This window comes from Fusarium phalaenopsidis (assembly GCF_050370095.1).
Source record: "Fusarium phalaenopsidis strain FUZ10S chromosome Unknown contig_32288, whole genome shotgun sequence".
NCBI classification, from domain to species: Eukaryota; Fungi; Ascomycota; class Sordariomycetes; order Hypocreales; family Nectriaceae; genus Fusarium; species Fusarium phalaenopsidis.
The window spans coordinates 1,857,985-1,870,561 of NW_028145412.1; the positions used below are offsets into that span (position 1 = coordinate 1,857,985).

Below are 12,577 nucleotides of genomic sequence, written 5' to 3' on the forward strand. Positions count from 1 at the left end.
TGTACCGAGCTTATGCGCAAATTATTATTCTCGACTAACTATGCCGCGAAAACCATCGTGTCTGCCTTTCACTGGCCAAGGAACTCGTGCTGAAGCCTGAGCTCCTCTGGAGAAAAAGAAGAATGAGCTTTTAGGGTACAAATGTGTTGCATGCGCTCAAGTGTTCCATACGAATCATGAGTTTTCTCATCGATGAATGGGTAGTTTGTCCTGAATGTCTGCCACTGCAGCGAGTCCCAATTTGTGGTAGAAGTGCCTGTCTCTGGTTCACCCCCCATCGAATCACGACGTCAGCCCAGTGCCAGACTCAGTTTCTTCATGTTCAAGACGTACGGGATATACCTTGACTGGTCTGCGTACGTTCTTTTGGGTTGGCAACCCCAAAAGGCCGACTCGGCGAATTGCCCGGAGCTGTAGGCTTGGGCGTACCTCCGCCGAAAAGCCCACCTGAGCCGAAAGGCGAAGGAGATGAAGTTGCAGGTATAGACGTCGAATTAACACCTGAACCAAAGAGCCCACCCGAGGGGAAACCAGAAGAAACTGGAACTGCGGGTTTGGTCGATGAGCTAGCACTTCCACCGAAAAGTCCACCACCTGAAGCACTTGGCTTGGTGGCCGGGCTAGCAGAAGTTGAGCCGGTGCTTTGGCTAAAAAGCAAGGGGGTCACAGGTTTGGAAGCTGACCCATTTATAGCTGCGCTAGTGCTCTGGCTGAAAGTCGAAGAGACTGGACTCCCAGGCCTCTGAGCTTGCGTAGCAGCAGCGGTGGCTAGAATATTGTTGGACTTGGCAGTGGGAGCGGGCTCATTCGTGTGGTTTGTGTCTGTCGCCAATGACGCACCTATCTCCTTCTTTAGAGCATCCAGGCTTGTGTTATAGACCAAAGTGCTGATGGGTGCCGGTTCAATAGCCGCCACGGGTTTGGTCGCTGGTTCTATCATTAGTTAGACAGCACATGGCTAGCAGGCTTCATACACTTACTTGCAGCAGCCTTTCCCTGAGCCGATTCTGAGAGCTTCACCTTAGGTGTAGGACGTACTGTTCATCTAAGTCTAGGTTCTCATGAGATGGATGAAATCTGCTCACCTGTGGATGGCCTGGGCCTATAGCGTCGACACAGTGCAAGTCCTTGACTCAAGATCTTGACCTCCTCTCGAAGTGTTTCCCTCTGAGAAACGGTGTTTTCTGATTCATCTGCCAGCTCCGATAGCCTTTCATCACTCATGCAGTTGACTTCTGTTGGAGTGAGAATGTTGGGGATGTCGCACATGAGGCAGCTCTCGATGGCCAGGTTGATGACATTGTCGGTAAAGGTACGTCGAGACATCTGTACGGGTCAGCAAAAGCAAGAGAGCAACAGTCATGAAGAGCATACCTCGTAGTAAGCCTGCATCATGTCAATGACCTTTTCTGTGCCAAATTCCCCTTGTTCGGCCTCTTGTTCCATGGCCCGAGTGATCATCCATGGCTTCAACTCTAGCTGGGCGTCCTTGTTGAACAACTCAGGATGTTGGTCCTGTAATGCACTGCAAAGCTGACTTGCAAAGCGGCTCATGGCTCTTTGGGACAGGGAGCCATGGAAATCCACGTCCGGAGGAAGGGCATAGCCTTCAACATAGGGTCGAAGAAGTTCCTCCAGTTTGTCCTGTAGTAGCTTCTCCTTCTCTTCAAAGAAGGGATCCACGCATGTCGCCAGGATAGCCTCCGTCGTTCGGTTGATGCCTGGTGGCCCGGTGACATGGCTGAATAGGTCGTCCACAAAAGCCTTGGCAATGTCGATGACCTGTCTGATGTGGCACTCGGCAATCTCCTTCCATGGCGTCGCTTGTCTCTTAAAGAGCTGAATTGCAAGATCCGGGTTTGATGATCCTGGAAGTTCTCGGCCCTGGTTTGCTGCGGCATGCTTCTCAAGCTGTGCGTTTAGCTCTGTCGTGGTAATCATTTCTGGGTCCGGAAAGTCATATTGCCCCAAAAATGCTTCGAGATAGTCAGGGTACTCGGCCTCCTGTTGAGTCTCCTGGTCATCTGCCACGATCAACTGTTTGGATCCCTTGGTCTTGAGGATGTAATCAAACGCGCGGTTGAAGCTCCGCAGCTGTGCACGGAGTTTACGGTCTTCGGCCTCCAAATCTCCAAAGAACCGATGCTCGTTGTAACGGCCGTGGATCCCATCTCTTGCTAGTCGTTGGAACTCGCTGGCGATCGAGACCAAGAACAGCCTCTTCTCGGCGTCATCGGCCCTCGGCTTGCCAAGCCTGTCAAGCTGTTCCTGTCGTTCTCTGAGACTGTTCTCAATATCCTCGACGACACTTGGAAGGCTGTTGCGAATGTGGTCATACAAGACCCTACTCAGTTTCTTTCGTAGGCTTGCAATGCCGCGGTCGTTCTCAGGAATCGTTGCCCAGGCACCAGACTTGAAGAAGTCCTCCTCGACCTCATCCCGGGCCTCCAAACTGACCTCCTTTTCCGATCTGTTGCGAAGGACGTGCCAGCCAAGTTGAAGTTTGTTTGCGCTCTCCTGGTTCCTGGCAACCCTGATATACGTCTTCTCATCGTCGAGCCCAGGGTGAGTGAGGTCAGGCTTGGTAATAACGCCAATGGTGCGCTGTCGCTTTGGGTCCATCTCTTTGACTCTGCGGAGGGCCACGTGACTAGCGAGCTGAGAGTTTGCCGAGACCACCACTAGAATGATGCTGTTCTTCTGTTTCATGTAGGATTCAACAAGCTGATCAACGGTCTCCTTCCCAGCAAGAGATTGTGTCTCAGTTTCTGCGTGGAAGAGGCCTGGAAGATCGACCAACGTCAAGGGATACATGCCAGGTCCTTGGATTTCAAGGCGTAGGACATCCTTGGAGAAGTCCCTCCCAGCCCGAGTAAAACCCATGCATTCCTGGGCTTCTTTGATGATATCTGGAAGATCATCCTCGCGGAACCCAGTTCTCTGGAAGGCTTGAGGCTTCTTTGTTTCGTCGGCAAACCTCACGCTGACGTCGACACGGGTCTCGGGTGCTTGACGGAGGACGAGTTCTGTCGCAAAGCGAGTACAGAGACCGCCTTGAACAGGAAAGCGGACATGGGAGATGGCCTCTAGTACGGACGACTTGCCTGCCGACTGCTCTCCGACGACAATGATTTGAGGAAGATTGACGATTTTGCCGACACCACACGCACTCAAGCTGTCGCTGATATCGTGCAGGTCCTTGGCTTCAGCCGTGTTGAGTTGCTTGAGGATATCCGAGTCTACCGAGACGTCCATCTTGGGTGGTTGGTATTGAAGAGAGGTGAAGGAGAAGTGGAGAGATTGGGTCTGGGTGGGAAACAAACTCCTTTGACTGCTGGGAGCGCGTAACTGGAGTGTTGGTTCGACACGCAACTCACTGAAGTGGAGCAGCCATGGGCTGTGCAAGTGAAACTCATTTCCCATGCAGGGGGGAGGCTTTGGCGCTGTGCCTGTTGAGGAACCAACCAACCAACCAATCTCGTACCTTTGTCACGGTGATCAAGCCGACTCCCCTTGCGCCCCCAGACGGGTTGGAACAACCCAGAGGGAACAAGATCAGCGGATCAATAACCCGCATGAGGGGAGAGGTTACGGTTGTGCACGTGTACCTTAGATAACTATCAGAGGTGAGAGTTATAAAGCGTTGGGTACTATGTAGATGATGCTATGGAGCATAAATATGCTCTGGGCACCTTGAACAAATTAATCCATGCACATTGTAGCTGTCCGATGGTGGCTAAGCGTGCGCTTTATGCAGGGAACGCCTAGGTTGGCAGGCCCGCCAACCCGCCATTCTAGGAAAGATAACTAAGCCCCCTAATTCCTTCAGTATCAGTATCAGTATCTGATGACGAATTCAAATTCAATAACACAACTACAAATGAGACATAGCTACATAGCTAAATATAAAGATTGCTGCTCCTCAATCTCCTTCTCATATGCCCTCCAGATCTCGCCTAGCCCTCGTCTGCTCGAAAAGGGCTGCACTACTATCTCATCGGCTACCTAGGCGTCAAGACGATCATTCTCTGACTTATCCCAGTCAAGATAGGCCATCATCTCTTCTTTAGTCCATTCCCTAGAGCCTATTGGCATCGTACAGCGCTTAGTCATTTGCTTCTAGTCAAGGCACTAGTCGTAGTCGGCTTTGCTATATCATGAAGGCAGACCCATCGCCTTCCGATACTGCTGGTTAGTCTTGATGCTGCCGCGAGGCTGTGCCCTATACCAAGTATCTCTCGCCGCAACATATCTCTGATGGATAGCCCGGGGGTCATCATATCTTAGTGCCGGAGCCGCTACTGCTGCCGGTGCCTCTGTTGCTGCCGGTGCCTCTGTTGTTGCCGGCGCTATTGTTGAAGGCGGCGCTGTTACTACCGGAGAGGATGAGACTGCCTGTGCCTGCCTCTGAGCAACCTGCTCTAAAAGCTCTTAATGCCGAAGAGGGCATGCGTATGAAGACATTATATGGCCGATCTCATGGCATCTGCTGCATCTTAGTAGCGCCTTTTGCCTGCCTATAGCTTTAATAGCTTCAAATGAGCTTAGTAGCCTTCTTGTGCTAGATACTAGTTGACTAGACCTTGCTGCTCTTGCCTCTACCATCTTAAGCGGCTCAAGCAGTAGGGTCGGCTTCCCTAGCCGATCAAGATGCCAATGCTTGTTGAAATAATGAAGTTGGAGAGATTGGCCTTGCTCTATGAAGGTCTGAATAGTGTGAGTATATGGCAGCCCCTGAGTCCGAGTAAACACGCCTATATAAGTAGGCAGAGGCCCCTGAGCATCTAGAAGGCGCTTCCTTTGTTCCTCAACCTTCCGCAAGGCATAGTGAGATACCCAGGCTTAAACACTACCATAGAGGCTTTTTAAGAGCTCAATTAGGGTGTAGATCTATTACTTTGCTTGATTTACGCGGAGCTTAGCAACCTAATAGACTAAAGCTCGTTAGATAGAGCTCCAAGCCTCGAAGAGATCTAAGGTAGATCTCTTTAAATAGCCTTTAAGCATACTATAGATGCCTTCAACTTAGGATATAACAACACTGCCAAAGTAAAGATACTAATCGACCCAAGCTTTCACAAGCTTCTACTTATAAGGGCTAAGCCAGGTTAACTTTAGGTATACTACCTCATTAATATAAGTAGGTAGATATTACTCTTCAAGCTCTTGTACTCGTTGTTCAAAGGTAGCTTGATCTATTAAGTAGATGATTAAGTGCCAATAGCTAAAGAAGGCTTGCCACTTTTCCTCGCTATTATCTGCTAGATCTAGACCTAGCTTTAGAAGAACAAACTTCGGCCGGCAATTAGTAACAACAGCCTTATTGGCATGCCAAAGGCAAAGCAGAGAGATTGAATCCGGAAAGCAGATATCAATGGCATTCATGCATGCCTCTGCATAGTCAGTTAGAATAACTAAAGGAGGTTGAATCTGACTGATCTCATAGAGGGATTTGAGCCGCTCAAGAGCCCACAGATAGTCATCTATAGTTTCCCCCCTTAGGAAAGCAAAGGCAATATAGAAAGATCGATTAGATCCATTAATGCCGATAATATCTAGCAGTGGCATACCAAATCTATTAGTCTTATATGTATAATCTAATAGTAGTAGCTCTGGATATATCTGCAGATAGGCAAGTGAGTTAGGGTGGGCAAAAAGAACCGCTTCAACGCGATTATGCTCATCAACCTGAAATCGGCTCCAGAAGCCTTGCTGGTCTAGTTGATTGATAAGTGCTTGCATGGAGGATCCGCCCTTACGGGCATCTCGGCGGCTCTATAAGATCTGATTTGAAATATCCTTCTGCGTTGCAAGCGTAGATGTATTCTGCCGTAGATAGGTGTTGATCTCCTTAGGAGCGATTCCAGCAGCATCAAGCTGACTGATCTGGCCTTGTTGATCTGCTGTAAGCCGCCGGTGGATTGGATGAGCAGTTAGATGACTGCTTGGCTCGTGGTTGTGTACAGCAAAGCGCTTATCGCGCCGATGGCGCAAGGCCCAGCCGCCCTCATCCTTTAGCTGCTTTCCAAGGATTGAAAATAGGCAACCAGTGCATCTGGAAGTTATCTGCCGTATGCGCTGCCTTGAGGGGCTAGGAGGCGCCCCTCTGCGGTCACAGGCGTATGTAACAACACGCAGTCCTGATTTTTCCACTGTTGACTTTCCGTTTATAAAGGCATAACCGCGAGTAAAGGCCCAATCGTTGATAGCTTGAAATAGAGCATCTCGAGAAGGAAAGGTAGCCTCAGGAGGCATGCAGTCAGGTGGAAATTGCCCCATCTTTGATTGGAAGGCATAGATAGAATTGAACGTGTAACGGCCAGCAGCATTTGTTGCCTTCTGCGATGAAAAGGGGGCTTAGTCATCTTTCCTAGAATGGCGGGTTGGCGGGCCCGCCAACCTAGGCGTTCCCCTTTATGCAGAATGAACACAGTCATTCAGCCAATCCAGCCATACGAACACCTTACAGAGCTCCGAGGCAGAAGTCGCGGTGGTGCTTAATAACATAGTTAAGCTTAGTAATTTTCCAGAGCTAGATGGGGGAGGGCACTATGAACGCCATTTTTGACTTATCCACTCACACGCTCTTGGTCCTCCTTTTCATGTTTTTTGGAACCGATTTGTCCGATGCCTCGCTCAAAGACTTCCCGCGCTACTAGAGGGCGACGGAGACCCGGTGATAAAACAACCATACAATTGTCTCTACTAGATTCTGACTGATAGATATAGGCTGGTGCGTCCAGGGTTTACCTGAACCATCTCCGACGTGCTAATCTTTCAGTCTAAACTGCCGCAATCGCCGCATTAAATGTGATGAAAAGAAGCCATGCAGCTACTGCACTCGACGAGGACTTGAGTGCATCCAGCCAGAGTTCATTGTCCGTCATGGATGGTCAGAATCCGCGGCGGCGACTACAGCTACAAATAGTGAGCCGGCCACGTCATACGAGACGTTTCGACAAATTTATTCAGCCGAACACGCTGGAACGGCCTTGCCTTCAACTGAGGTTACTGTGAGTAGTGAGGTTTTGACCAACGATACGGCCAAGCTATTGCGAATCTATCAACAGGGCATTGGGACTTGGATGGATATTCTGGATCACTCGCTCACTTTCCAGCGTCAAGTTTTACCGTCTGCACTTTTGTCACCTCTTTTGTTCCACTCGATATGTGCCCTGTCAGCCAAGCAGATGAATCTCACTCAAGACAATGGTCTTTGGGAGCCCATCTCCTCACACCACTATGGGGAGAGTCTCAGATTGCTCATTCATGACGTCACTGTTGAAGGAACAAAGAGAGCCACCATGCTCTCGGCCACTATCCTTCTATGCAGCTATGAGCTACTCGCTTTTCCTGGCGCGGATTATCAGCGTCATCTGTTTGGTGGCCGAACCCTGATCGAGGCAGATTTCGACGTCGTGTCGGCAACCAACCTGGGCAGCGCCAGTTTTTGGATCTACGCGCGACAGGATGTTTCTCTGGCGCTGGTTAATGAACGGCCAACCCTCATTCCACCAAAAGAATGGCTGGCTGTTCCATTCTCAAACGAGAGACAGGAAGACGCTCTCGGGAAGCGCATTCTCTGGTTGCTTGCCAGGGTAATCAAGATTAGATTTGCTATACCAAGCCACTTCGATGGCGTCACACTGGAGGATAATCTCGATGCTATAGTATCAGAAATTGTCCATTGGTCAGAGAGCGTTCCTTCCCACGCTCGTGGAGTAGACATCCAAGGTGATCTAGCCGACGGCCTCAAACAGACATGGTTCTGCGTCCCTTCAGCAGGTCAGAGATGACACCCCGACGTAGGAATTCAGGTGCTAACAAACACTTCCAGCGGCTGGTTGTCTATACTATCACTTGGCAAAGATTTTGTGCTTCGAGTTTGGGCTACAACGCCCTGCTGGGCCAGTTCTAAACGATACATTATCTGCCTGCTTCCGCAACCACGCTTTGGAAATTGCTTCGATCTGCCTCTCACCAGGCATATCTGATGGCGCCTTGGTTGTGGCGGTGAACCCGCTCTTCTATTGTTGGTTTGTTCCTTATTCCAAGGTACGATCCCTTGACGTTAACTACGAGCAGCGGCAAAACACATCGGGTCTCTCTCACTCGAGGCCAGGATTTGGGCGCTTCTCGAGGACATCGAACGCCGCCTGGGGTTTCATACACGGAACAGGGTATCTCAACTACAGAGTGAATGGGCGTCGAGACGGGGAAGTACTTAGACTGAGTGGCATGATAGCGTACCCCTCGCTCTCGCCGTCCATTTCCTTAATCATCCAAGTCTTGCCTCTTTGAAATACTCAAGGGCATGGGTCCCGGCCAAAGGTTGAATGCCTCCTCATGGTCCAACTCCCAGTCATCATGGAGCAGTGCAAAATCGTAGCGCCGAACAAGTGAGGCAATAAGTATCATCTGCTCCATGTATGTGATGTTGCGACCAATGCAGCCTCGAGCGCCGGCACTGAACGGGATAAAAGATGTCATTGCGTCCTTGTTCATCTCCTCCAGCCATCGCTCGGGATAGTAACGCTCTGGATCAGGGAACAATTCGGGGTTGCGATGAGCTGTGTACGCCGGGACCCCGACGGTGGTGCCCTCGTCGATCCATTGACCGTCGATGGTTAGGCCTCCTAGGCTAGTCTTGCGATTCAGACCGAATGAGACTGGGGGCAGGAGACGCATCGACTCGTCAAGACACGCGCGTAGATATGGTAAGTTCTTGACTTGGCCGTATGAGGCAACCGGGCTATCAACGTCCAGTGTCTCTTTCAACTCGTCTCGCAACCGCTGGAGCGCTTTAGGATGGCGAAGGAGATTATACATGACATGAGTCAAGGCGATCGCTGTCGTATCGGAGCCGGCATCAACTAAATACAGCCTGTTAGTAAACCGCATAAAAGATTGATACGGAGTATCAGCAACCCACGTAGCACACCAACTTCAGCTTCAATCTCGCCGATATCGAAGCCGCGAAGTTCTCCATTCTTATCCGCAATGAGACAGTAGACGATGTCGTCCAAGGTCTCGCCAGTTCGGTGGCGCTCGACACGCACCCTCGTGAGATGATGAACCATGTCATCAAACTGGCTCCCCTTTAGCCATTGGGAGCGAAACCATCCGGGAAGAAGAGTCAGAACAGTTCGTAGGAAGCGGAACCAGGAGGTAGCCCAGACTAGCGTAGAGGTTGCACGTTTGCCCGCGTGGAGGCATTCGATGTATTTGATTCGCTTCTCATTGCCATCAGCGGTCGTGATTGTGACTTGATCGTCCCCGCGATCAAGGCATCCAAGCTTGTGACTCAAGGCAATATCCGCGATGGCCTCGACGGTGAACAGATTGGCCCGCTTGCGGAAGTCTAGGGTCCCAGTCTTGGTGTTCGTTGCCGATGCAGCTTCATCACAGATGCGATCAAACTGACGGATCAGCCTTCTGACCTTATCGACAACCTTGTGTTCCCATGTCTCTAGATTGCGAGTGGCGGCGCGTGAGACATGTAGCGGCGCTTACGAGCATGCGCCTCCTTGTTGATCACGTCGAGAAGACTAGCGTGGGGCCTGCAGGGGCAGCGTACATGTCGCCTTTGATGCAGTTGGTAGAGTGGCCATAGATAGATCGGATGGCTTCAGGAGAAGAGAATGATAGGGAATTGGGGCCGGTGCGGACGATATTGTGCTTTTTGTGTGCCTCATGGATATACCTGGAACGAAAACCGCGGCAGCGCTCTATGATATAGCCAAGATTGGTGATACCAGAGAGAGCATTGTGGGATGGGAAACGACGCAGGTTCTGAGGGTCCCAGAGGTATCGAGCAAAAGGCTGGACGATGAAAAGAAGAACAAGGACGGTAGACAAGATGATGAATGACCCCATGATGGTGGTTTGTGTCGGGGTTCTGGCTCAACTTGGGTCGAACTACGGCCGCCTTTTATAACTTGCTGTCGGCAATCAAAATACCACCGAGAGGTGGTTCGGTAGATGTGAGGAAGCCATTTAGATCACACTAAATTGCTCGACCTAGTATTTTATCCGCAGGCTCAAACCATCTATGGATTACTAGGTGCAGATGTTCCTCCTCTCCTTCTTCTCATTGTTGCTTTACCCTATTGACTACATCGCGGTAGTTGAGGAGTTCAGGAAAGCTTGCCTAATTCGGTATGTAAAGCGCAGTTCACGCCAAACATTCCAAAATCAACTTAGCCCAAGACAAGACGGGAACATCAATTGGTCACGCCCTCAGATACGACCGCCACTTCACTTCACTAATGTAGGCCGAGATGTAATCTGGAAGGAAATCAGATACTTGTTCGTGTCACAAAGTGACTATGGAGGATGCATGAGCTTCCACTCTGGGTGTTCCCTTCGAATGTGCACACCAATGACACCTTCATCTCGTTACTCCTGTTAAAGTCCATACTCAACTATAACCACTGGTCAACCACATCCTTTTTAAACAGTCTTCTTTGACGCTCGGCCTCTCCTAGAAGTAGCCCCTCTTAGAATTATATTTCTCATCATCATTGCCCTGACACCTTCTCTTTGCGCTGGACCTCCCAATCGTACTGCCACACCATGCTCCCATCAACAACTAGATCATAGTGGAGAAGAAGCCGATCCTTGTTGCTCGTGTCAAATGAGACAACCCCAAATTTTGACGTGCCCCACGGGTGGGAGTGAATGGAGATGTCAGTGTCCTCGATTTCCTCGTGGAATCGATCAAAGGGCTCATAGAACTGGTTCAATGGTGAGGTTGAGAACTCAATCACTGGCATCTCGCCCTCATTCTTTGGTGGGAACTTTGTCGTGGCATGTTCGTGGCGATCCTGAAAGCGTGGTTAGAATATGTACAACGGGATGGGGTCTTTCCAAAAGTCTCCCATTAGAAGGTGAAGGGCTGATCACTCACACCACTCAAGATAATAGCTCCGCCATTCCACTTCATAGCGTCGAGAATTTTTTCTCGCTCCCAGAGATATCCAGACCAGCTATCTGTTGAATCTGGGCCTCGCCAGTTTCTAGTGAACGGCACACTACTCACGACTACCTTGTAACCGGTCTCAGACTCCAGCCACTGCACAAGAGCCGTCCGCTGCTGTTCACCTAGCATGGTTTTCTCTGGCCCATCAGCCATGGCGTTGTCTGATCGATATCGCCTTGTATCCAAGACGAAAAACGACACACCTCCACGCCGAAACACGTAGTAGGTCTTTCCGGCACCAAATTCGGACGATGGGTTCGCATGTCCTTGGTAGTTCCAAAAAGGCTGCATGGCAGTTCCATAGAGGCCAGTCTCGTTGGCAGCCCAGTCGTTGATGATCTCATGGTCATCATACACATGAAGCCATGGGATAGCTCGCAATTGGGAAGACCAAGATGGAGAAGCATAAGCCTGTCTGTAGGCTGTGTAATAGGCCTTGGCATCCCAGCCCAACGGTATTGGAAGGTCGATGTAGATGAAGTCTCCGAGGAAAAGCATCATCTCGACAGCATTGGTGGAGACATAACTTCCGAGGTGCTCCAGTCCCTTGATGCGTAAGCCATGGTCGATGGGGCTATACGGATAAAAAGGCTTGATGCAACTCGATGAGATGAGACTCCAGCGCTTCAAGTCTTGGGGCAAGACCGAGGTGCGAAAGGATCCGGTATGGCTGGCATTGGTTGAATACGTGTATGACGTGTTGGGGGCCAGTCCATCAATCAGAAAAGTTCCTGTGTAGTCGGATTCGCGGCTTATCAAGATTGGATCAACTTGTGCGGCCGAAGCGCCCAAGTTGGAAGTAACGGTTATCTCGACATAGTCGGAGTTGGGCGCCCGAATCACTACTCGGGCTGTTAAAGAGTCAACGAAGCCAACCCGCGAGAATGAAAGGTCATTGCTCTGATGAAGCATGTGGCCTCGGAAGAGAAAGTCAAGAACCGCCGCCAGGCTGCATAGGTTGACCAGGAAGCCCACAGCCGTAGAGAATGGCCTTGCATCATCAAAGAATGCCAGTAGGAGAGCAAGGCCTCGATTCCTCTCCAGTCTCAGACCGGTACGTCTTGCAAAGAAAAATTGAGTGATGAAAGCGAAGAGAAAAATGGCAAAGCTCCAGTAGATTCGATCGAGGTATCGTCTACCCAGTGGGTGCTTGAAATAGACGGTCAGTATGATGCTACCAGAGGGAGCCCATGCAACTTACAAATCGGACAAAAAGAATCGATGTGTAGCGCAGAGTGAGGGACGAAACTGCAATGAGTGCGTCAAGGACGCTCACAACTGCTGTCTTCTCGTTCATGATTGTCTTTAGAGCTTGTCAACTTTGCTCAGGTCTCGAGTTTAGAAATGTCTCCCTTCCGAGAAAAATTGCCGTTCTCTTTACCTGTCCATTCTAGCGGCCGAAGCCACAAATTTCTCACACGTGGAGTTCAGGGATGTTTGTTGGCCGATGCTAGTAGGGTTGTTGTAGCGCAGTGGACCCTAAATCCATCGCTCTCTTCCATGGTGCTTCTCGTTTAGCCGAACGTTCCTCCTGTCTTATAGATAAGCCCACGTGGGATCCAACGCCCGCAATACACCGGGCTCTGCAGCCGGGCC

At 50.3% G+C, this 12,577-nt stretch overlaps 3 protein-coding genes across 3 annotated transcripts; all 3 read right to left on the reverse strand.

The window, feature by feature from the left end:
• Positions 1-698: 698 nt before the first annotated feature.
• LRP88_04188 (P-loop containing nucleoside triphosphate hydrolase protein) lies at positions 699-3,255 on the reverse strand (the record flags this gene model as incomplete). Its single annotated transcript, XM_083240766.1, has 5 exons — positions 699-742; positions 841-927; positions 981-1,037; positions 1,086-1,326; positions 1,375-3,255. 5 exons carry the CDS (start codon positions 3,253-3,255, stop codon positions 699-701), a joined length of 2,310 nt encoding a protein of 769 aa, XP_083104056.1.
• A 5,019-nt stretch (positions 3,256-8,274) lies between these two features.
• Positions 8,275-9,876, reverse strand: LRP88_04189 (cytochrome P450; the record flags this gene model as incomplete). The annotated part of the gene is made up of 3 exons (XM_083240767.1): positions 8,275-8,873; positions 8,933-9,435; positions 9,578-9,876. 3 exons carry the CDS (start codon positions 9,874-9,876, stop codon positions 8,275-8,277), a joined length of 1,401 nt encoding a protein of 466 aa, XP_083104057.1.
• Positions 9,877-10,520: 644 nt separating this feature from the next.
• On the reverse strand, positions 10,521-12,278 carry LRP88_04190 (PhoD-like phosphatase-domain-containing protein; the record flags this gene model as incomplete). Its single annotated transcript, XM_083240768.1, has 3 exons — positions 10,521-10,826; positions 11,042-12,130; positions 12,183-12,278. The coding sequence occupies 3 exons, from the start codon at positions 12,276-12,278 to the stop codon at positions 10,521-10,523; spliced, it is 1,491 nt and encodes a 496-aa protein (XP_083104058.1).
• Positions 12,279-12,577: the final 299 nt, after the last annotated feature.